This window comes from Quercus robur, chromosome 2 (assembly GCF_932294415.1).
Source record: "Quercus robur chromosome 2, dhQueRobu3.1, whole genome shotgun sequence".
NCBI classification, from domain to species: Eukaryota; Viridiplantae; Streptophyta; class Magnoliopsida; order Fagales; family Fagaceae; genus Quercus; species Quercus robur.
In genome coordinates, this window is record NC_065535.1 from 36582584 (window position 1) to 36607572 (window position 24989).

At 33.7% G+C, this 24989-nt stretch overlaps 2 protein-coding genes and 1 long non-coding RNA gene across 7 annotated transcripts; 2 read left to right on the forward strand and 1 right to left on the reverse strand.

Annotated features, from left to right (window-relative positions):
- Positions 1–1664: 1664 nt before the first annotated feature.
- On the forward strand, positions 1665–2099 carry LOC126698431 (uncharacterized). Its single transcript, XM_050395650.1, has one exon. The coding sequence runs from the start codon at positions 1665–1667 to the stop codon at positions 2097–2099; it is 435 nt and encodes a 144-aa protein (XP_050251607.1).
- Positions 2100–3614: 1515 nt separating this feature from the next.
- On the forward strand, positions 3615–16403 carry LOC126713541 (laccase-21-like). 3 transcript variants are annotated; one of them, XM_050413298.1, is made up of 7 exons: positions 3615–3992; positions 6774–6925; positions 12059–12303; positions 13648–13773; positions 14498–15107; positions 15272–15630; positions 15941–16403. In XM_050413298.1, exons 1-7 carry the CDS (start codon positions 3885–3887, stop codon positions 16126–16128), a joined length of 1788 nt encoding a protein of 595 aa, XP_050269255.1. In that variant the 5' UTR covers positions 3615–3884; the 3' UTR covers positions 16129–16403. The 3 variants fall into 3 exon arrangements, with proteins under 3 accessions (XP_050269255.1, XP_050269256.1, XP_050269257.1); XM_050413299.1 differs by lacking the exon at positions 3615–3992 and adding an exon at positions 4520–4643; XM_050413300.1 differs by lacking the exon at positions 3615–3992 and having other exon boundaries at positions 6777–6925; positions 13641–13773.
- LOC126713543 (uncharacterized) lies at positions 8657–23646 on the reverse strand. 3 transcript variants are annotated; one of them, XR_007651371.1, is made up of 4 exons: positions 22911–23646; positions 20409–20470; positions 9772–10648; positions 8657–9474 (listed from the first exon to the last, which is right to left on the reverse strand). It is a non-coding gene; the product is annotated as an uncharacterized LOC126713543 (long non-coding RNA). The 3 variants fall into 3 exon arrangements; XR_007651370.1 differs by having other exon boundaries at positions 8658–9474; positions 9772–10575; positions 20409–23643; XR_007651369.1 differs by having other exon boundaries at positions 8658–9474; positions 20409–23643.
- Between the last annotated feature and the right edge of the window lie 1343 nt (positions 23647–24989).

Here is a 24989-nt window from a genome sequence, read left to right on the forward strand (position 1 = left end):
ACATGTTTTTTTTCTTTTTCTTTTTTTTTTTCAATTTTATTTTTTATGTGCGACAAGCTAATGTAGCGTGACAAGAGTTGGTTCCTTAGCAAAACATACTATTAGTATTGTTGACTTTATGGTTTGAAAGGAAGAGAATTCTTATTTCTTTGAACAAAATCTCCATCACGATATAATGTTTTCTTTTTTTTTCTGTTTAATGAAAGTTTTCAAGTTCTCTATAAATAAATATAAAATATATATTTATATATATATATATATATATATAATTTTAAAAAAAAAGGTAAGAGTTGGTTCATTTATTGGTGTTGAAGTGGAGGACAGTAAATTTTCTGTAGTTATCATGGGGTCTGACATATTGGAGTGGTTAAAAGAATGGTTTTGGGAATTATGCATGTGTTCAGGTATGGCTTTATTTGGTGTAATTGATGGGGGTATATGACTTTATCACCTTGCATAACGTATGTGTCGCTTGAATTCTATGTATGTGGGGTATTCAATTCTTAGTCAATCACCGTAATGTGAGCGTTGAAAAGATCCGGGTTTGAAAGGATATCCATTGAATTCGGGGCGTCATTATGAGTTACTAGGTATTGCGGGGTTTCCGTTTCTGGCGTCAAAGTTGCCTTGTGAGGAGGTGGCGTGGGTGTATTGAACAAGAAAGTGGGTTGCATCAGTGGTGGGGAAGGTGGGGCATTTTGTGGCAATGGACATGGTGGGGTGTGTTGTGGCAAGGGTATTGGGCGGGGAGTACAAGGAGGTATAGTGGATGGTGGGGTTTTGTTTGTCACAAGTTAAGGTTGTTGGATGTTTGTCATGGTGGCACGTAGCCAGGGCCCATATTGCTGGTTATCTGTGCTTGAAGTACTTGAGTTGTCAGTCAAAAGCTGGCAATCTCGCTCATCGTGATTTAACAGACCGCATTCGTAGCAATAGATGGGCAGTCTTTCATACTGGAGTGAGAACCATTGTGGGTCCTAGTCCCCTACATTCACGAAACGTCCTCAACAGAGAGGCTTAGAGATGTCAATGTTGACTCGTACTTGGATATATCGGCCTCGACACTCGCTAGTAGAGGAAAGATCAACTTGTTCAAGTGTACCAAGCGTGGTCCCGATGGCTTTTGCGTTTGCTCGGTTCATACGCCGAAGAGGAAGGCCGTGGATTTGTATCCAAAAAGAAGCGTTGGTGAAAGTGGCATCATCCACTGACTCTTCCTCTTTAGGTTTATATAGCCCGATCAAATATTTGTCAAAGGACTAAGGTCCCTGTGCAAGGATTCTCAGTGGATCGATCTCATTGTCAAAGAGTATTACCACTGTGTTTAGACCAAGGTCGTGGACTTCCAAAATCTGGACAGAGTGCCACATACTCCGGAGTGTGCATGATAAGGCTTCCATATTGACTTTGCATTTGGTGAAGAGTTTTGCCACTAGAACTTTGTTATTGCTCTCTATCTTAGGGGTGACGAGTTTATGTTCAATGGAGTGTAATGATAAGTGAGCCCATCTTCCAGTGAGATTGTCCATGGTCAAGTGCTAGAGGATTAGGGGGCAAGGGAGAGGAGAGGGAAGGAGTGGCATGAAAAATTTCCACCAAAGTGGGGAAAGGGAGGCCAACACCAAGTGGGCACTAGGGTTTCATCACCGTGGTACAAGGTCAACATGGACGTTGCTGTCTTCGACCAGCTCAACTCTGTGGGAGTAGGTGTCTTAATTCGGGACCACGAAGGATCGGTGGTTGCTGCCATTAGCAAACACCTTCCCTTACCGCTAGGTCCATTGGAAGCAAAAGGGAAAGCAATGGATGAAGCTGTCACCTTTGCATGGGATATTGGAGTTAGAGATGTTGTCATTGAAAATGACTCATGGATAGTTTTCGACGCCCTCAATAGAAAGATCACTCCCCCAATAGCCATCGCAAACCTTATTGATGGTATTCACCACAAGCTGCACTCCTTCAGATCCACTTGTTTTCTCCACGTACTAAGACGCAGCAACAAACCAGCTCATACTCTAGCAAGACATGCCAAAGGAATTAACAATTTTGTATGTTGGATTGAGGAAAATCCACCCACTATTGAGTCCCTTGTGATTTAGGATGCTATATATTTATCTTCATTTTAATAAAGTTATCATATTTCTCATCAAAAAGAAAAAAAGAAAATAAAAGTAAGAGTTGGTTTATCCTTTGTTTCAGGAGGCAAATAGCAGTTTAATGTAATATAGTAATAATTAATTATTTAAGAAAGTTGACAAAATAAATTTTTTTTATTAAAACTAAAAATTTTAAACAAGAACAAACATTCTCTCCAAATTAGTCTGTGGATAAATTTTTTTTATTTTTTTTTTTTGGGTATGAATTTATAAATTTTAACTGTTAATTTGGATGTTTTTTGTGTTTTTAATATACATGTCAAATTTTGTTAAAATCCAATATTATTTACTATTCAATTAATAACCTTATTTTTTTTATGTCACAAAATTTTGAAATTTAAATATTTGATTGATGACATAAAAACTAATTTTTGATTCTCCTAAAATTTTGTAAATATAAAAAATAGAATAAAAACATATAATCTACCAATTAAATTTTCAAAATTTAAATACAATAAAAACATATAAAAATAGTTTAAATGATTTCTTTCTAAACTTTCCTTGATTTAAAGTCTTTTATTTAAGATAACAATTAAAAAAGAGCTTACCCTCCCGTATAACAAGGCTGACTTGTTCAGTGTTCGAGTGCGGTTGTCGGTTCTTTGACTTCTTTCCACGCGGTGTGTCACTGTCACCCTAATAAATAATAACTCTCTCTGCGCGAGACATTATAAATGTACAAATATAATATCATGATATATAAAATGTGGTTGTCTTCCTTTCCCAACCGTGAGTATTCTAAGAATCTAAAGTCTAAACTACCAGTTTCTTCTAACAACTAACAAGACTTCTCAACTCACATCTATCTACCTTCCAGTGCCACTTCAACAAACCAGCAATACAAAAATCCAAGTAAAAATGGGGCAAAGTTTGGGTTCAAAGTCCAGTTGCACCTTACCAGCCACTTAGAAGGAGGTAATGTGCAAAACAGCAATGCAAAAGAATTGTATATAGTTAGTTAGGCAACGTTTGAAACAATAAAGGAAAGTAGCAACTCGAGTTTTAGAAACTCGAGATCCATATTACAAAAAGGCCCCATAGATCTCGAGTCTTTAAGACTCGAGTTTCATGTGAAAAAAATTTCACCTATAGTAACGTTTTTAAGCCTTTCAGTGACGTTTTAAATCCCTATAGCGGCGTTTTACTGGAAAATTTTTTTCTTAAGTACATATGGAGTCCTATAGTGGCGTTTTTAAGCCCTATAGTGACGTTTTATAGACCTATAGCGGCGTTTTTATTCAATTTTTGGAAATCAAGTCTTTAAAACTCGGTTTTCAGCTTAATTTTTTTCCACTTTAAACTAATCCACATACAAATCGAGACTTAAAAACTCGATTTTTATCTTGGAACTCGAGTTTTAGACACTCGAAATGCTAGTTTTCAATATTGTTTTGAAATGTGACAATTAACTAAATTTTTTAATATTTATTGTTATTTAGAAAAAAAATTCCACTTAGAAGCTTTAGAAGCTTTATAGACCGAAGTCTGTGTATAAATATACGAAGACGGTTCAAGATTTTAAGGGAAAAGTACATATCCAAAGACGTCTACGCATACGTCTTTAGCGTTGTGTTGGTAGCTAGCGTTGTGTTGGTAGCTAAAACACCACCCTTCATATATATAAGTTCCTTTCCTAAGGACTGCTACATTTGAAATAAAGTCAGGCTTCATACGTGGATAGCTAGCTCTCAAAGCACAGCGTGAATATCACATTGAAGAGAGTGAGATATGAGTTTCAAGAACAAAGAATCGTTGATACACCTTATTGGCTTTGTGTTTCTCGTTGCGCAGTGTCTTTGCATGGTCGAAGGCAAGGTCCATTTCTATGAGTTTGTTGTAAGTGCTCTTACTATATTATAGTCTTGACATTTTTTTTTTTTACTTCAAAATCACCGGTCTCTTTATTCAGCCAAAAAAAAACTTGAAAATCACCGGTGCAATAATGTCTATATATAGTAGTAAATGTGTTTGATTCTAGGCAGAGGCGAAGCTGGGGCCAAGGGGGGCCATGTCCCTCTAACTTTTGAATTTTTCCATTAATCTTTTTTTACATTTGATAATAAATCTAAAAATTACATAAAAATGTATTTATGAGCCCTGAAATTTTGCTCTCTCAAAATTTAGAATAGGCTACCCAAATTATTAAGCTAATCCAGTAAAAATTTAACCCAAAAAATTAATTTGGCAAAAAGGAAAAAACTCAAAAAATTAAATTTGGCAAAAATAAACAAACAAACAAAATCCACCATCTGGCCCAATAATAAGCCCATGTTCCTCCAAAACCTCTCATTCACCTTTAATAAATTCAAAATTTGCAACGTATATAAACTCAAAAAAAAATAATAATAAAAAAAAATAAAAAAAAGGAAATCAAACAAATTTGATTACTGTGTACTGTCCCAATTGCGCCGCTTGCCATGGCCAATTAACCATGCCGCCAGTGTTCTTGCTGGGAGTCTGTAACGCCATTCCTCGTCGGCACCACTAGTACACCTATTTCTCTTTTGCCTCTCTCATCTGTTTGCTCAACACTGCTGTGAAGCAATTCTCTTTGACCGACTAGTAAACTTTTTGTTTTTTTTTTTTTTTTTTTTTTTTGAGAAGCCGACTAGTAAACTTCAAGACTTAGTAATGAAGAGCTGTAGAGCTGTACAGCATTACAGATATAATACTTTTCTCCTCCTTTATTTTTATTTTTTTAATAAGAAGATATATTAGTTTTGTTCTGTTGATTTAACGCTCTTTACACAGTACATTAATAATAATAATAATAATAATAGTGTGGTTTATATTAGAATACTAGATTATCTATTTATTATCTGATAATAGTAGGAGGACAAATAATTGTTTAATTGTTTGATTTGATCTAATTGCATTTAAATAGTAATTTGCACTTAATTGTTCACACTTTTTTTTTTTTTTTTGACAAAAATTATTATATAAATCTTCAAAACTCAGAACCTACTAATCAACCTTTTATCCTAAATGCTGAAACATTAGATGTAACTCCTTAGAAAAGCTCTAAAATGTAAAAAGGTTAGTTCGAACCTAAGCACAAATAATTTAGTACAGTGAAAAAAAATGTAGGCACAAGTTTAATTACTTAAAGTTAGTTTATGAAATTAAGTATTTTATTTTTGGTCACAATTTGGGCCAAATTAACTTGAGTATTTTGCATTTTGAGCTAATGTAGGCTGAACTAACGTAGGCTTAACCCATTAACACAATGTAGGCATAACTAACTTGGCCCCCCACTAGGAAAATATCCTGCCTCCGCCACTGATTCTAGGGATATTATATAAACTTTACAAATTGATTCAACACTACTAAGAAAAATAAATGGCTTTTACTTATGTGTTGTTGAAATCCACCAATTATATGCACTGTCATATCAGTTTGTAATTTATTATAAAATATAGGGAAAATTTCAATTTAAACTCTATAGTTTAGGAATAGTTTGAGTTAAATCTTATAGTTAAAAACGTATCAAATTAAACCTTGAATATTTGAAAGCTAACAAATTAAACTCTGAAGTCAAAATTTGGAAACACCATTAACACACACACACACAGAGGCCGGAAAGCAAATTGAATATATTGACATGTTACAAGTTTCAAGTTAGTTGGTTGCTCCAACATACTCCTAAATCTCAGTAGCAAATTGAAGAGATTGACAGGTTGTTAAATTGCACAAAACTGATTGGGATGAAGGGGATGTAGAAGGTCTGAAGAGAGGTTCTTGTTGATTATAACATAACTTGCAAGGCTGACATTGAGCGTTTTTCAGATAGCTTCCATTGTCCATGAACACTCATATTTCGGCTTCCCGACTCCACACTGACAACGTAGTTTAGAATTCCAAGTTTTAGATTAGAAGTTAATAGGAACTGAGTTTTTGAAGCATGTCTGATGATGCCGAAACGATCACCAATAGATCACGCAGCACTCGCACGCTCAAAGTAGACCTGCACAACAAAATAATAATAGAAGACCTTACAGAGAGCACCGGTATAGTGCCGGCCAAATACCCTCCGAAGGTTAAGTTAGAATTATTCTCACAACTCTTACCCTCTCTAGCACTCTAAAGTGTGAGAATAATTCTAACTTAACCTTCAGAGGGTATTTGACCGGCACCACATCGGTGCTCTCTGTAAGGTCTTCTATTATTATTTTGTTGTACAGGTCTACTTTGAGCGTGCGAGTGCAGCGTGATCTATTGGTGATCGTTTCGGCATCATCAATGTCGATATTCATATGGGATGCCATGTTTTTCATCCGGGATTGCAATATATGAGTACACATGAAAAAATCAGGTGTTTTGTTGCTTCTAACGTAGTTACCTAATTTTGACTACGGGGTTTAATTTATTACCTTGCAAAAGTTTAGAGTTTAATTTTGTACTTTTGAAACTATATATATCTTAATTTGGACTATCTCAAAACTATAGGGTTTAAATTGAAATTTTCCCAAAAATTTATCATACTTTTAACATTTTCCTTTCTAGTATCGTAGATTTGAATTTTTGAATAGATGAGTTTGTCACCTGGATTGGAGAATAGTAGCATGGTTTTTTTGTCCTTAGATTAATTTATCAATATATATGCTTCTTATTATGCAGCTTACAGAGAAAAATTTCACAAAGCTGTGTAACACATCGAGAATGTTTGTTGTAAATGGCAGTATTCCAGGGCCAGTAATACGGGTTCACAAAGGGAACACAGTGTATGTCAATGTTCACAATCACGGTCATTATGGGGTGACCATTCACTGGTAAGCTTATTCACTTTCTTCATAAATATGCATGTGTATTCAAATTGCTTTTGAATGAGTTTTGTTGGTTGCTTTATATCAAGAATCAGTGTGTTTGGAGGGAAGAAAAAGTAGAAAGAAAGAGAAAAGTGTAACTAATTGTAATTATGATTAGCTTAGTACAAAATACATAGCTCTGTTATTTATATACAGAATCAGAGATGTGGGAAAGAAAACTAACAGCTAACAACCTATACATGTGGATAACAAACTAAATTCCACCTTATAAGCTTAAGCCTATATGCATACAACACGTCGTTTACCCTATAAAAGAAAAACTACTTGTAGCTTAGACAAATGATGACTTTAGCAAGTGCCTATCTTGTTAAGTAAGGAAGTAAACTGATATGAACTGAGGCATGGTGAATAAGTAAGCTAGCTGATGTTTGGTAGGAACATGAAATGTTTTGATTAGCTTGGCTTGTATCTTTTCTCTCACAAGATGCCAATCTATTTCTATTTGTTTTGTTCTCTCATAAAACACAGGGTTCGCAGCTATATGCAAAGCTGCTTGACTATCATAGTAAAGTGAGACAACTCTAGGATGACTTATAGTTAAGTCTTTGAGTAATGTCAGCAGCCACATAATTTCACAAGTGGTAACAGTCATTGCTCTATACTCAGCTTTGACTGAAGACCTGGAAATTGTTGACTAATTATTAGTTCTCCAAGAGATTAATAAGTCTCCCAAGAACACACAATAACCTAGGTCATATTTTCTAATATTTGGACAAGAAGCCCAATCTGAATTTGTGTATGCCTTCAAATGCAGCTGAGAATTAGCCCCAAAGAATAAACCTTTACCCAGTGTACCTTTGAGATATTGCAGTACTTTCAGTGCATCTTGAAAATGAGGCATTCTGGGTTTATCCATAAACTGACTCAATTGATGGTGATGTCTGGTCTAGTGAGGGCCAAGAATAGAGGCTTCCCAACCAACCTTCTATACTTTGAAACATCTTGTAATAATTCACCACTGTATTTTGACAGTCTGCAATTCTGATCCATAGGAAATTTAGCTAGTTTAGAGGCCAAGATCCCAGCTTCTTCCAACAATTCCAAGTATACTTCCTCTGACATAGGTGCATGCATCTAGTACACTCAGCTATCTCAAGGCCTAGAAAGAATTTCAAAGGTCCCAAATCCTAGAAGCTTTAATTGATCATGCAAATATGTCTTAAAACTATTAGCATCTTCAAGCTCGTTGATACTAACCAATATGTCATCTACATATACAAGAACAATGAGAACTGTGCCTTCTATCACTCCTGTAAATAGTGAGTAATCTGATTTTGGGTTGCTCAAAACTTGTTCAAGAATAGCATTGGTCAATTTATCAAACCATTCTCTGCTAAACCTGCTTCAATCCATACAAAGATTTGTTTAATCTGCAAACTTTAACCTACCACTTGCTAGCAACATCAAGTACATAATCCAGAGGCAAATGCATATACGATTCTTCATGAAATCCCCATGAAGAAATGCATTGTTAATATCAAGTCTAATAATATGCCAATCTTGAATTGTAGCTACAGCTAAGAGAGTCTTCACATTAACAAATTTGGCTACAAGTGAGAATGTTGCTGGGTGTGAGTGAAGTCTCACATTGAATAATGATGAGAAGAACGAGTGGTGAATATAACATAGTTAAGCTCATACCATTGGGCTCAGTCGTTTTGGATTAAGTATGTCTCTATATGTTATATTAACTACTCAAGGAGTTTCTCTAAGATGTTTATGACCCTTATTAAGTACACAACAATTAACACATATTCACCCCAGAAATGAATAGGTATAATAGATTGAAATTTTAATGCTCTAACCATTTCTAAAATATGTTGATGTTTTCTTTCAACAACTGAGTTTTGTTGAGGTGTAGCAACAATGAAAATTTATGACCCTTATTTTTGAAAAACTCCAGTAATTTGAGATCAGGAGCATTGTCTGATTTGAGTCAATTTATCTTGGCATGAAATTGAGTGTCAATCATAGAAAAGAAAGTTGGAATATGTATAGAAGATTCAAACTTTAAACTCATAGATAAAGCCATGTAGTCATCCACCAAGGTTAGGAAATATCTAAAGCCTTCTAATGTAGGAATTGAAAAAGGGCCCATGTGTCACAATGAACATGATCAAAAGGATGCTGAGACATGTGGTTAGCACTTCGAAAGGGTATCCTTTTATGCTTTGCCAAAGTACAGATTGTCTAAGTAAATTGCTCATTATTATTAACAACAATTTGAGGATTACAATGAGAAAAGAGCAATTGCCTAGACATGGAGGGACACCCCAACCTGGCATGCCATAGATGTACACTTTGGCTTTTATTTTTTACAAAAGTAGGGAACTAAAACTTGCAAGCATAGCTGCTGAAAAATTATTCATACAAGAAACATTGGAAACAATGGATGGAAAAGAAAATTAAGGTTATGTAGTAAGAGTAGTGTCCAAAAGGTATGGATTCCCCTTTGCTCTACCTAATCCAATCGTCTGTCATTGTTGTAGGCCCTGAATAAAGAAAAGGGTATCCAAGAAAATTAAACAGCAAGAATGATTTTTTGGTTAACTGTCTTACAAAATCAAGTTGAAAGAGAAAGTTAGTACAAAAAGAACATTATGCAAGGTGAGAGTGGATGTTAACTTCATTGTTCCTACATGTGTAACAACTGCCTTGTGACCATTTGGATTGAACCATGTGCTATGTGGCTCCTATATCTAGAATCCAGTCTTAGAAAGATATTAAGGAAGAAGCAGTGAAATTAGCTGAGAAGACTGAATGTTCAAGAAAGGATTTAAGAAATTTACCTGCCATGTCCTCAAAGGCTGCAAAAGTTGAAGGCTGTGAGTATGAACCTGAAGTCTGTGTCATCACATAAGCAGCTTGTGGTCCTGGAAATTTAACCATTGATTGTGATTCTTGAGGGTTTGTGCTTGCAGTACCCATTTCGGTAAATTGAGAACTTAAAATAGCTACATGTTATTTAGCTCTTGATACTATGATTGTGCCTGTGAAAGGGTGAGCTTAGGAGCTTCAGATGCAAGTGTTGGCCTAGGAACCATAAAAACTGCAGCTTGATGCATTTGACCTTCCCTTCCTCCATTCCTATATCAAGGAGGAAATCCATGAACCCTATAGCACTAGTCAATAGTGTGACCCTTCAAACCACAATGAGAACAGATTGGTCGATCTTTATTATTGGAATTAGAACAATGAACAAAAGAGCTTTCAGTTCTGGTAGCTAACACAGCAGATTCAACCACATAATTGTTCTTAAGCCTACAGATTTCTGCCTTTTCTCTTGCTAAACTAGTAAGAAAACCTTGATAATTGATGACATAGGTTCAAGCAAAAGAATTTCGCTCAAGATTGGAATATCTCTCATTCAAACCCATGAGGAATTCAAGAACATACTCTTCCTGAAATATATCATGCACCTTCAACATAGCACCACATGAACAAGCTGACAAAATTCTATAACTGACCAATTCTTCCCACAAACACTTCAGCTTGGTGAAATACTCTCCAACAATAAGTGAACCTTGAGTGTGACAAGCTAAAACTTTCTTCAATTCAAGAAATCTTGGACCATTTCTTTGAATATACCGTACCTTCAAATCCATCCAAACATCATGAGCTCAATCTGAATGGATCTCACTACCAGCTATGTCTTTGGAAAGAGAACTGATGATCCATGAGAAAACCATGTCATGATATATATATATAGTGTTTGTCAAACGCACATGTAATGACATTATCTTCCATTTTTTACAATGGTTACAACCTTTTGGGATTGAGGCACTGAGTGACCCGAGATGCATATTTTAACGTGGTATTTAGTTTGAGAAATTTAATGCACTCTTTGGTGTTCATATTTCTATAAATATAATGCTAGAAAATACGTAAATTTAAGTCGAGCGTTTTGACTGAGTGACAACCTATTGTATTATTCAATTAAAAACAAAAAAAACAAAAATGTAGACCTAGGAATGTAATGATGCTCATTTTTTTATAATATTAAAATATTTTACACATTTTAATTTTATTAAAAAACACTAATAACTTTATCTAAAAGAAATTAAAAATGAGAGCTGAAAAATAAAAACCATGTATTGATTATATTTATAAATGTGTATTGATTAGTTTTGTATACCATAAAAAATTAAAAAAATATATAAAATATAAAATATAAAAATATATAAAAATATATAAAAAAAAATTAAAAAACAAACAGAAAAACAAAACAAAACAAAGGCATAGCATGAACTATTATTAATTACAAGTCCAATGCATTAACACTTTGTACTGACATAACATAAAATCATTTACATTCTAGTGCTTTGTTGGTCTAAGTGTAGATTGATTAGGTATGTGGTTTGATTGAGTTATGCAAGGGAGGTAAGTTTAATACTTTTCAACATACTACTAAACAATTTGAATAGTTTCTTACTCATTTTGGTATCTAATTTAAGGGTAGGTTCCTTAACTAAATTAGGATAATCATTCGTAAGAAATAAATTTTTTCTAAACTTGGGAATATTGATACACATATTTTGGTAGCATTCTATATTCCACAAAATGTGAGGTTTTGGGATAATCTGGATTCGGTTAACTCAACTAGTAAAATATCTAATGGTTGATAAAGAGATTTAGGGTTCAATCCACCACCTACACTAAAAATCGACTAGTATCTTGGTCTGATGATAAAGAACTATCATCAGAAACGGACTCCCTAAGTTGAAACTTTCTCAAAAAAAAATATATATATATATATATAAATATATATATTTTAAAATTATTTACATCCTCATTAATTAATCCCATAAGATGCTTAGTAATGCTAACTCCAAACCAAACACCAATGAATATATCATAGCTCTCAAAATGTTAAGAAAAGTTACAAGATGACTCTAAACCAAACATCAATAAATCTAATATATATCTCAAAAAACTTAATTGACACGAGTTCTATGAATTCATATTCAAAAAATAAAGATGAAATAAATCTAGCGAACACATTTTCATCACTCCATTTGTTACATAAGTATTCCTCAACAAGATTCACATCCTTGGATAATTTTATGGTTCTTATAGGCATGGTGTAAAGCAACCAAGAAATCCTTGGTCAGATGGCCCAGAATACATCACGCAGTGTCCTATTGAACCAGGATCAAACTTCACCTATGAAGTCATATTTTCTACTGAGGAGGGAACTCTCTGGTGGCATGCACATAGCGATTGGACACGAGCCTATGTTCATGGTGCCATTGTCATCTTGCCTGCTATTGGAACAACTTATCCATTTCCCAAACCAGATGATGAAGATATCATTGTTCTTGGTATGCTAATATTTTTTAAATATCTCAATCCCACTAGATGTAAAAAATTAAAAATTAAAAAAAAAAAAAAAAAAAAAAAAAAAAAGGATTCCACATCTATTCTGCATTGAATAAACATTCAACATCATTTAGTATCACCCACAACATCAACTCAATGCATGGGAGTTACTGAGTATTGAAAAAATAAATATGACTAATGCTACCTATTGTTGATGGTCATTTTCATGACAAATTTTCTACAAGCCTGTTTCGGGCGAGCCCAACTTCCTTGTAGGCTCAATCCATATATTTTCTTTTTTTCTTTTTTTTTTTATTTCTTTTTGCATGGCCTAAGCTTATGTCACCCATTGGCAAAATTGACAAAGTGTGATTTGGAGTGTATGAGTCAGTTTCTCTTGAACCATTTGCATTATTATCCCAGCTTGTGCATGCTATCAAGTGGGCTAGGGAAGCTAGTAGCTGTTGTATATATAGGTATATATAAGGATAGGTTGTAATAATATTGTTTGAGTTTAGAGAATATTGTTTCATAAAGTGAAAATTCAGGTTCTGGAATTTTCTAATTGAAAATTCTGAATTAAGCATTTTCGATCGATCGAAATGGTAAAGAAAAAATCCTGGAGCTTATGCCTAGTTCGATCACTATTCAATTCATGTTCGATTGATCGAAAAGAGCATTCGATCAATCGAAAGGACCTCTCAACTGATCGAAACTTGAAAACTGAATTTTCTGCAAAAAATTTCTGGTGACTGTTCGAAAAGGTTGAAAGAGGTTTCAAGCCTTGTGAACGGTTTTATGAAACATTTTAATAGTTACGCCCAACCAAATGTGAGGGCCTTCTATAGAAAAGGAGTAGAGACTATTTATTTGAAACACATATCATGTTTCATAATCCTCACGATAATATGGTGGGGTCCTATAGATGGGAAAAAAGAAAACTTAAGCACAAAAAAATATGGGGAACAAAAAAAAATGCACTTTATGTGCGGCCCAATAGTTTTTTTTTTTTTTTTGAGAGACGGCCCAATAGTTTTGTATGTAACGAAAGAAAGTTTGTTAATAATACAAATTCCAAAATTTGTTGGAAAAAAAGTACTTAATTATTTCTAAATGTTAAGTTTCATGTTTGATGTACGGCATCTATAGTAATGAAGTGATAATTAAACATAGACAACTTTTATTGAGTATTAACTGCATATTTACTAAATTATAATTAATTTGATAGTGAAAAATCATTTTCGGCCTCATCCCGTGCATTTGCACAGGTTAACAGCTAGTATATGTCAGTGAATAATATTACGCTATTGTATTTCTAATTCAGTTTTGTTTGGCTAAGGATGCAGGTTCATGGTATAGTGGAAACTTAAAGGCCTTAGTGGATGATAGCCTATATTATGGAAGTGACTTGCCACACTCTGTTGCTTTCACCATAAACGGTGAACCAGGAGACTTGTGTCCATGCTCCAAAGGTTTGATAGCAGATTTTACATTTTACATTTTAGTAATACCCTAAATCAAGATCTTCTAAAGTTTTTAACAGAGTAATGCTCAGAATATTACAAATTTTACTACATAAAGTTAATAGATTGATGTGTCACCAATTAGAAAAAATTAATTCAAACATTCATTTCTTAGGCAGTTGAAACCCACCAATCATATTCATTGTTACATTCGTGTGTAAGCTTTATGTAGTAAAATTTGCAATACTTTTAGCATTTTCCATAAATTTTACAACATAGCCTTACAAATTGATTTGCCACCAAATGCAAAAAGTAATTTGAACTCTCATTTCTTAACATATGAGTGATACTAGGAATACTACAATTTTTACTACATTACTTTTACAATTCATTTATTTTATTTCTACATTCATTATCACATTAATTTGTAATGTTATATAGTAAAGTTTGTAGTATTTGTAGCATTTTCTAAAATTTATAGTTTTCCTATCATTAGTCTTTGTACCATCCCTAACATCACTCTACTACATAATCATTACAAGTTAATGTCTCACCAATCACAAAAGAGTGATTACACATTCATTTATTAGGATTAAGAAATCCGCTGATCATATTCATTGTTATATTAGTTTCTTGATCATTTTAAATTTGTAGTATATTTAGCACTATCGATATATCTATAAATATATCGCATATTGGAATCATAAATTGAGTCATAATCTTAATCTTGTAGAAACAACATACCATCTAAAGGTTGATCAAGGCAAGACCTATCTTCTTCGTCTAGTCAACGCAATTGTCGCTGCAGATATGTTCTTTGCAGTTGCTCAACACAATCTCACAATTGTTGGAATGGATGCACATTATATCAAACCTATAACTACTAGTTACATAATGATAAGCCCAGGACAAACCATGGATATCCTACTCACAGCAAATCAAAGTCTTGGCCAATATTATATGGCTGCTCGACAATTTTGGAGCCAAAATGTAAAGGTTACAGATTTTGACCATGTCAATACCACTGCAATCATCGAATACAAGGGAAACTATACTGTCCCATCATCTCCTTCCTTTCCAAGTACACTTCCCATTTACAAAGACTTAAAGGCTGCCATAGAATTCTCAAAGAATTTTAGGAGCTTAGCAAGCAAAGAACATCCAGTAAATGTTCCCCTAAACGTAACCACCAAAATGTATATTACACTTTCTATAAGTGACATTGCTTGCCGAAATAGCACATGTACATCAAAAGGTAATGGTACTGATATACTGACTACAAGCGCGAATAACATAAGTTGGAGTAGTCCAATTGCTACTAATATACTGCTTGCTTACTACAGGTTTGTCTCCCCCATAATTTATTTTTAATATTCATTGCTTTGGTTTTGTGAAGAATAAAATAAATATAAATATTTCATCAAAATGTAACATGAGTATCCTGCTACCATATATTATGACAATACATTTTGATATTTGATTAAATTAAAACCTTTCATATATGCAGAAATATTAGTGGGGTTTACACTACAGATTTCCCAGACGAACCCCTCTATTATTTTAACTTCACAGCTGACGATCTTCCAGATGATATTGCAATAACAGACCTTGGGACCAAGGTGAAGGTGTTGAATTATAATGACGTAGTTGAGGTTGTTTTTCAAGGTACCAATTTGAGGGAAGGCGCTGGGACTCATCCAATCCATTTGCATGGGTATAGCTTTTACGTGGTTGGAACAGGTTTTGGAAATTATAAAAATGAAACTGACCCAAAAGATTTTAATTTGGTTGATCCAGTCGAAGTGAATACCATCGCTGTCCCTAAGAATGGATGGCTTGCCATCAGATTTATTGCAAACAATCCAGGCAAGTTATATATATCACTATTTTATATGTTTAGTTACTATTATTATAAAACAAATTGCATGCCTTAGAGACAGCACATTCATTGGCACAAGATCTTGTAATTGCAAATAATAAAAATAAATATGGATAATTTTTTTTATTAAAAAAAAATTAATAATAATAATAAAATTAAGGAAGGTGGGATCAAACTTGTGGAAAAAGGTGCTATGTTTTTGTGAGCTAGCCCATTGATCTATAAGCATGTTGTTTTGGTTGGTCTATAATCTATATTATGTATCATGGATGTTAACATCAATCACATATTTGGCAGGTGTATGGTTTTGGCATTGTCATTTAGATAGACATATGACCTGGGGTATGTCAGCTGTTTTTATTATAAAGAATGGAGACACTGCTGAGACAAGCATCCGTGAACCCCCTCCTTACTTGCCTCCATGCAAAGTTCCATTACGATCGTGGCTCCAAAACAATGACGTATCAAATGAAGAAGAAAATTAATCCGATTTTTCTCTTAATGCATTCAGCTTTATCTACTTATGTAATAATAATGTTAAATGTTTTATTGCATTAATTAACTATAGTTCATAAAGAGAAATTATTCAATATTCTAAGAGTGTAGACACCCATTTTGCAACCCTTTATTTTTATCATTTTTATTTTTTAGCATTAAGGGCCAAATGGTCATTTTATGTGTGAAAACTCCAATAATGACCTTGATCATAAATTTCAGATCTTGAGTGTCAAAAGTACAATTTTATGAAAACTTGTCTTTTCATGCGTTCCAAAAAATGTTGAGATCTTCATTTTATTAATACTTAAATTGGATTCGTTGATCCATAGTGTTAACTTATACATGAATGCATAAGATTATTGTAGATTGATTTTAATTGTTCTGTAAAAGATTAATTAAAATATTTAATTACCACTGCACACCATTGGCGCAATGGTTACTCTACAAGTATAAGCACTTGTGGGTGTGGAGGAGCTGCAAGGGTTAGGGTTTAAGTCTCCAGAAGAGAACTTTACACACATATATACTTAAATTAGACTAGAGTAGAATTTCTATTTTGTATAAATATAAATATATATTTAATCCAATTTGTTGTTAATTTTAATTATGTTAGAAATGCAAATACTAATAATTCTATGAGATAGGTTCAAGTTACACTTAGTGTAACTCCACAAAACTTACACATTTTTATGACCATTGATTTCTATTAGATCAGAAATCTATTATATCCACCTCATCTTGCATAATTAATAGTAGTTTTTTTTTTTCTCTCTCTCTCTCCCTATTTATTACATTTACAATCATCTAAACGTTGAGAGGAAGATGGAAAAAAAAAAAAACTGCAAATTCGATGCCACCCTCTTCGATGGTGAATACGGAGCTAGTTGCGATATTGTGGCATGAATGAGAAGGAGCTTGAGGAGGCAGACCCAATCGCAGTGGCCTTAAAAGAAACTTTTATTCATTTTCTCTAAGATTCGTTTAAAGAGATCAAAGACTTCTTTGATTTAGGCATGGCTATGATTTTCCTCATTTTAACTTTCCAAAATTACTCATACTCTCGCACTTTATTTACTGACTGCTACAATTAAAACCATAGAAAATGCATTTTTCGTGGAGGAGTATTTTGATAGATAAATTTGTCCTTTTATATCTTTCACACTATTTTCTTTGATCACCATGGCCTTTCATATATCCTAAATAATGAGTCTGTTGTGCCATGTCCCATGTGTGGCTCTTATTTTTAAAACAATGCTACTCTAAAATCATCATAACAATTAACTTTGACCCAATTCTTACTGAGCTTCAATTCTCTGATTTTTTATCAAATTTTCATTCAGACTACTAGAACACCCCTATTTCATTGTTAAGTGACAGAGGACTCTAACCAGTAAAAAAATTTAACAGATCGGTGTTAGACTTATATCTAAAACTAAATTATACTTCTGAATTTAACTAGCTAAATTTAACGTGTAGCTCCGGTGAGTTGAGTGGGTTAGCGGAGGAGTAGGTGAGCAAAGAGGCCTAGGCAGATGAGAGAGAGAAGAGAAGAGAAGAAGAAGACAATGGGGAGAGAAAGTGGAGCTTAATGACTTAAAATATATATATATATATATATATATATATAAAGGCATTAATGACTTTTAATGCTTTGACATCACTTATTTTTAGAAAGTTGATAACATGGTAATTAGTGTGTTATTTACCATAAGATCTAATAAAAATCAATGGTCAGAAAAAGGTATAATTCTTATTAACTTACATCAGGTGTAACTTGAACTCATCTCTAATTCTATATAGATAATGTTAACTTTTAATTTATTAAATTCAAAATAATTGTATTTTTCTATAGTTGGACAATGCATTTATTTTATTTTACTAATTAGAATCTCGAACCATTATTTGTGGTATGCTTTTGTGTTCCCTCTCTTTTATGTGTGTTTGTTTCTCAAAAACAAAAGGTTTAAACCATAAAGAACACTACCAAAAGTAGAGTCTAAATGTGCTAAGAATGCTGAATTGCCTATCTTAAAAACGCTGAAAATTGAAGTCAAATAAAAAACTCAGAAAGTGGGTCGTATTGGACTCATCAACACTACAATTTAGGATGGGACACCGACAGGAGGCCCTGCATGGAGTAGAATTCTCTAGTGTTTAGTTTTCTTCCATCCATCATAATTTTTTTATACCAATGTTGTCAATACGGTTTCGGTGTCTATTCCAGTCTATCCATTGGAACAAACAGCTTATTTTGATGTACTGTTTCAAGGTTACTACTATTTTATTTTATTAGTTATATACATATATTTCTTTATATATTTTTGGTCAAACCCATATAATTTCTTAAGAATTTTAAAATTAATAGTCTATATTTCAACTAATATATCAATCTCAAACCCAAATATCTATTTAATAATAATAATAATAATAAAATTTGTAAATATAATAACACTAATATATACCTAGATAATAAAATAAATAACAAAGTTTCTCTCCAAATTAGTTTGGAGATAAACCCTTCAAACTTCCCTAATATCTTTTTATTAGATGTGAATTTTGAAAAATCTATCGTCAAATTGCATTTTCTTATTATATCTTCCATGCCTGAAAATTTTCAAAAAGATCAAAGATTGATAGCTATATCATTAATCAAATGTTTAAATTTCAAGTTTTTGTACTTTTAAATTATGCATAAAAATACATTTATGGATCAAATAGTAATTAACATCTAATTTGAACAACATTTAACATGCATGTTAAGAACATAAAAAGATGTTATCCAATAGTTAAATTTTTTAAATATATAGCCATGTTTGGGAGATGTTCTTGTGGGTAAAAATCAAACCCTTCAAACTCTTTAATAGGGTGTGAATTCTGAAAATCAAATCCTAATTTTGGCTCAGATTTGTGATTTTTTGATCGTTGTGTCTAATTAGGAAACCAACCGCATGATTTGAAGGTGGTTGGGAGATGTTCTTGTGGGGAAAAAAATTATGGAAATTTGACGGTCCAATTGAGAGAGCATAGTGGCTAAAGTTTTACTGAGGATGGGTACAAGGGTGTGGGTCCATGACTTTGCAATTTTAGGATGGTGTCAAGTTTGAAATCCTATTGTTGTATTGGAAGAGTGGGGTGAAATATTGGTATTAGTGAAGTTTAAGCTCAATGAACAGTTTGATTAAGAGAACGGAGCAATCAAAGTTTGTGAAACTCAATCAAACCTTAGTCAAACTTCAAATTTAGTTCCATGACCACTAGATTTGATCAAATTAGATTAAGTGGATATGTTTTGAGTTGGTACCGAGTCTAGATCGATGTTTAGAGTGGAATCAAGGTTTTCTCAGTTTTCGTGCTTTCTCGGTTTCAGGTTTCAAAATGGCAAAATGAAGTAGCTAGAACACCCAACACATTTATAACTAGCAACTTAGCCCCCAAATCTAGACTCAAATCTAGATTTTGAGATCTCAATAGATTTTTCCCATAATTTAATTTTTAGATTATAATTAGGAAGCATAATTGTTTTACTCGGATTTTTACATCGCACTCAACATTACCCCACCTTTTGAGGTTTTTACTTCGCGACACATGTTATGTAATAATAAGTGCGTGATATGTGTACAACACTAGGGGTGAGGTGTGAACTTCTTTACCTATGTTCACTTTTAGGAGTTGCTACCAATCATGGGAATTCTAAGGTATGATTACTCACCTAAGCCTAATTGATTTTATTTCCTAAATTAACTAAGAAAACCATAAGGGCTCCTAAGCAAAAATATAAAATAATGGAATGTCTCAAACCAAAAGACATGGATCCAAAAGCTCGGTTACGAGTGAGAAAGGTATTAAGCACCCCGCAATGCCTATCCTAAAGGATATTACATCATCTTGAATTTAACCCTAAATTTCACTATTTAAATAATAAATTAAGAATTTGGCATTTGGTTTTGGAAAATTTTTATTGCTTGTGTGAGCATGTCTAATCTAAACAAGCACGTGACAATGAAGATTTGAATGTATGATATATAGGTTTATAATAAAATGACATGTGAATGTATTACTTGTGAATCTATCTTAGGATGAGATGTGAATGCCTGATATGAATAGAACTATCATAGTATGACATTGAAGGCATGCCATGTAAATCTACCAGAAGGTGACATGTGAGTAATTTATTTTAGAAAACAAGATCAATAGAGTATAGCTAAGCATGTGATTGCATGGCATTGACTAGAAAGGTAAACTGCACGGTAAATTTAATGAGGCTTACCTCATTGCATAGCATAGTATACCAAGTGTAATCTTGCAATTCCTTCTCCCAAAGTAGTTTATCTCATGCAAAAGACATGAAGAAATAATGAGGGACACAAATGATTTAATTTCTAGAAGATGTGAAAACAATGTTATTTGAAAATTTCATTATTTTTTTAAGGAAATTTTTTTTTTTTTTTGGCAAAATTTGGGACTGCAGTGGCATTATTATGACCTAAAGGGCCTTTTTGCAATTTTTGTAATTTTAAAGTGTTGGCGTCAAAATGCAACTTGGACAAGATTTGCGGTTGAAAATGCAATTTGAAAAAGTTTTGGGTATGAATATGTAATCTAGAAAAGGCTTTGGGGATGAAAATGTAATTCAGCAAAGTTTTGGATCAAAATCTTCATTTTGTGAAAGTTTGGGGTTGAAGTGTAATTTTGGGAAATTTACAGGTCTAATGTAATTTCAGGAAGCTATGTGTAATTTTTTGGGAAGCTATCTTCTCTGTCTTGTGAGGCTGCTCCCAGCCTCCCACTCTTCTATGTGTAATTTTTTGAAAGTGTGGGGGCTAGATGTTTAGTTTGGGGCCTTTGGGCTTGAGTGTTTAAAAATGGATGAGTCTGAGTTAGGAATGAATTTTTGGGCTGGAGGGACTTTGTTTTATTTTATTTAAGCGTGGTCTTGGCTTGAAATAAAGTACGAAGAAGGATCTCATAAAAATAAAAATAAAAAAGTGTGAAGGAGGAGTTGGGGCTTGGAGAATTTTATCATGGGCTTAGGGTTGGGCTAGGAATGTGAGTGTGGACTGGTAGTGATAATTATTTGAAATTACACTATTATCTTAGTTTTGGTAGGCAATATATCACATCTATTTTATTTTAAATATACTTATTAATTTTTTTTTTTTGTAGGAAATTAAAACTAATCAACTAATCATGTAACCACAAGATTCCAAAGGTCAAAATAATCATGCTATAGAAATATGTTGCACTGTCTTGATATTTTTGTCATAACCTTTTGCATAGATGTCCCATTGAAGGTTTAGAAGTGAAGCCTAATATTTTTATCATGTATTATTGGGGATTATCTATGTCCTTTTTATAGATTGATGATTGATTTTTAAGATTAATTTTACCATTTTGAATCATTGCATGTGTAGTACTTAAGATTTAATATGATTTTTATGTATATCGAATACTTGAACTCCTTAATTTATTATGATTTGAGAATATATTGAATGCTTAATCTCACTTGTAGCATGCCAATTGAATTATTTGCTCAATCACTCATATTCAATCTATGCTTCACCTTACTTGAGTGCTTTATTGTTTTATCTTCTCTTCCGATTTGGAGAGTTGGCTTTCTACCCTAATTGAGTTAAAAATAATCCAAGTTTATATGATAAAATATTAGGTGGATTTTTGAATCCATAGTGTTTTTCTTCACTAATTTTTCTCAAATTTAATTTGTTATTTTCAATTGCAGTTTCAATATTATCTTGCTTCATTATTGAGTGGAAAAACAAAACAAACAACTATTTTATTTTGTGCTTAATAATAAAAGCTTGTAGATTAGTTTACACCGAGATATTATTACCTGCAAATAATCTACACCTGTGTTAGCATTATTTTAATGGCACCATGTAGATAGATCTTCGGATTGGGCTTAATCTACATACACGGGTTGGGCTTGTTTCAAATGAATGTGGGTTGTGAAGGTGTGGGCTTGTTTAGGCTTAATTGTGGATCAAATCTGTGCTCAAAACAGACCGAGTGCAGTTCTCTCACATTCAGACCTCCATGGCCAGAACTCGAGCTTTCTCGCACTCTCTCTTTCTCTTCGCACAGACCTAAACCCATATGGCCGAAACCCTTAAGCCCTGCCACCGTTCACCAGCTAAATCTCCACAGCCACACCTCCATGGCGCCACCAACAGCCACCACGAGCCACAGCGAAATGGCACTCACCCTCGGGTTTCTCCCTTCCAAAACCCACTCTCTCATCTCGCGAGGTCAGCCTAGGACTGAACCAGATGAGCACCACCACCATTCACGACAGCACAGCTCAAAGGCGCCACCACAACTGGTGGCCGCGTCTCTCTCTCTCTCTCTCTCTCTCTCTCGCTTTGTCTTATCTATTTCTCTTTTATTTTCTGATCTCTTTGTTTCGGATTCTATGTGGGTTGGGATTTAGATTTGGTTTGAGAGGGATTTTCTGATTAGGATTTTGGGGTTTTGATATGTGTGTTGATGTGTGTTTTGATTTGGGTTTTGGGGTTATTTCAAAACGGGTTTAGGTGTGGGTGTGAATCTGTATGTGTTTGTTGTGTAGTGTTTGTGTGTGGAATTTGTGTTTAGTAGTACATGCTTGGATGAACAAAAATTATGTGTACAGACTCTTTATGCCAGAGTCAAGCTGTGTGTTGGTGAACATATAACGAATAGCACAATGTATGTAGCATAGGAATGTAGGCAGAACTTAGCAAACACTTTATCAATGATAAAGAACAGTTATTACCTTTTTTGATGTTATACTTTATTTTTCTTTGCGTATGTTCTGCTTTGAATCTGTTTGCTCTTTGTTTCTCCATCTTCATTTGGGTTGCCCCATTTCTTAAATTCATCTGGTGGAGTTTGATTTTCTCCTTCACCTTCCTTGTTGATGCTACTTCATGTTTTTCCTTTTCTATGTCTCTGATTCGTTGTGAGCGATGTTTCTGGACTCAGTGTAGTTGCTGTTCCTTGGTGATAGTTGCTTGTTGGGATTTTAGTTAAGTGGAAAAAGGAGTGACCTTTGCTAGTTTTCTTCGCTTAATGGGTAAAAGGAGGAATTTTTCTGGGTTCTGGGGCTCTGTTTTTGGGTTTTAATGGCTGTATAGCTGCTGGGATTTCTGGTTTTCCTTTTGGGGTTCTTGGGCTTCGTTTTTGAAAGTTTACAGGTGGTGAGGTTTTGGGCTGTCTGTGCTGGTGTAAATGGAAAAGATGAAGGATTTTTCTAGGTGATTTTGGTTCTGTTTTGGGGGTAGAAATGCAGAATGATTGCTGTTGTGGTGTTTCAGGAGGAAGAAGGTAGTTGATGGCTGAAAGGAAAGGACCGTGCTTTAGTCTCGGGTAGGGATGGCCATGCCTGGTACCTCACAAGGAGACGGGACCCACACACTGTGTGGCCCACCTCTTTGTGAGGGTACAGGATATACAAAATCCATGATGGGTAGGGTTAACAGCAATCCACTTAAATTAAAATGGGTTTATGTGCTTGCTTAAGTGATTGCTTTGGTGTCTTCTTGTGTAATTGACACACATCCCTGTTTGCAGCAGTTGCTACAAACTTGTTTGGAAGAAAACCATGTCCCTTTATTAATTTTCATTCCCAATTGTTATCCAATTTATTTACCCATGAATATTCATACCTTACCCAAACCCGATTTTTATAAAATCACCAAATATGTTCAAAAACCACTAAAAAGACCAAAATATCCTCAAAATCTCTAAAATGAGCAAAATACCCATGAAACCTCTAAAATGGCCAAAATGCCCCTGATATATCTAAAATCACCAATTATGCTCAAAAACCACTAAAATAATCAAAATCTCTAAAATTAGCAAAATACCCATGAAATCTCTCAAATAACCAAAATACCCCCAAAATCACCAAATATGCTCAAAAACCACTTAAAATGATCAAAATACCCCATAAACCTAGAAAATGACCAAAATACCCTCGAAACCTAAAAAATGACTAAATACCCACGAAATCTAAAAAATGTCTAAAATACCCCTCGAAACTCAAAAATTACCAAAATACCCCCTAAAAAATGACCGAAATACCTCCGAAACTTAAAATTTGACTAAAATACCTCCCGAAACATAAAATTACCAAAATACCCCCCTAAACCAAAAAAATGACAAAAATACCCCCAAAACTTAAAAAATGACTGAAATACCCCTAAAACTTAAAAATTACCAAAATACTTCTGAAACCTAAAAACTGACCGAAATAACCCCTAAACCTAAAAAATGACAGAAATATCCTTGAAACTCAAAAACTTATTGAAACACCCTCAAAACTTAAAAATTACCAAAATACCTTTGAAACCTAAAAATTGACTGAAATACCCCGTCCGTAAACCTTAAAAATGACCAAAATATCTCCTAAAACCTATAAAATGACCAAAATACCCCGAAGTCTATAAAATGACAAAAATGCCCCTAAAACTTATATGATGGTAAAAATACACTCTAAACCTAAAAAATATCCGAAATACCCTCAAACCTATAAAATTACCAAAATACGCCCTAAACCTGCAAAATGACCAAATACGCCCAAAACCTCTAAAACGACCAAAAATAACCCCAAACCTTTAAAATTACCAAAAATACCCTGAAACCTATAAATCAACCAAAATAGCCCTAAACCTCTAAAACAACCAAATACCCCTAGAAAATATCTAAAATGACCAAAACACCCTTGAAACCTTTAAAGTGACCAAAATACCCCTAAACCTGTAAGATAACCAAAATACATTTGTAACCTCTTAAATTACCAAAATAGAGGTTTGGGGTATTTTGGATGTTTCGAGGGTATTTTTGTCAAGAT

Excerpts from the sequence above, each read along its gene's own strand:
- LOC126698431 (XM_050395650.1), top strand. The coding sequence starts at position 1,665 with ATGGACGTTGCTGTCTTCGACCAGCTCAACTCTGTGGGAGTAGGTGTC.
- LOC126713541 (XM_050413298.1), top strand. The coding sequence starts at position 3,885 with ATGAGTTTCAAGAACAAAGAATCGTTGATACACCTTATTGGCTTTGTG. Across the intron at positions 6,926-12,058 it reads TATGGGGTGACCATTCACTG|GCATGGTGTAAAGCAACCAA; the intron begins GTAAGCTTATTC and ends TGGTTCTTATAG. Across the intron at positions 15,631-15,940 it reads ATTTATTGCAAACAATCCAG|GTGTATGGTTTTGGCATTGT; the intron begins GCAAGTTATATA and ends CATATTTGGCAG.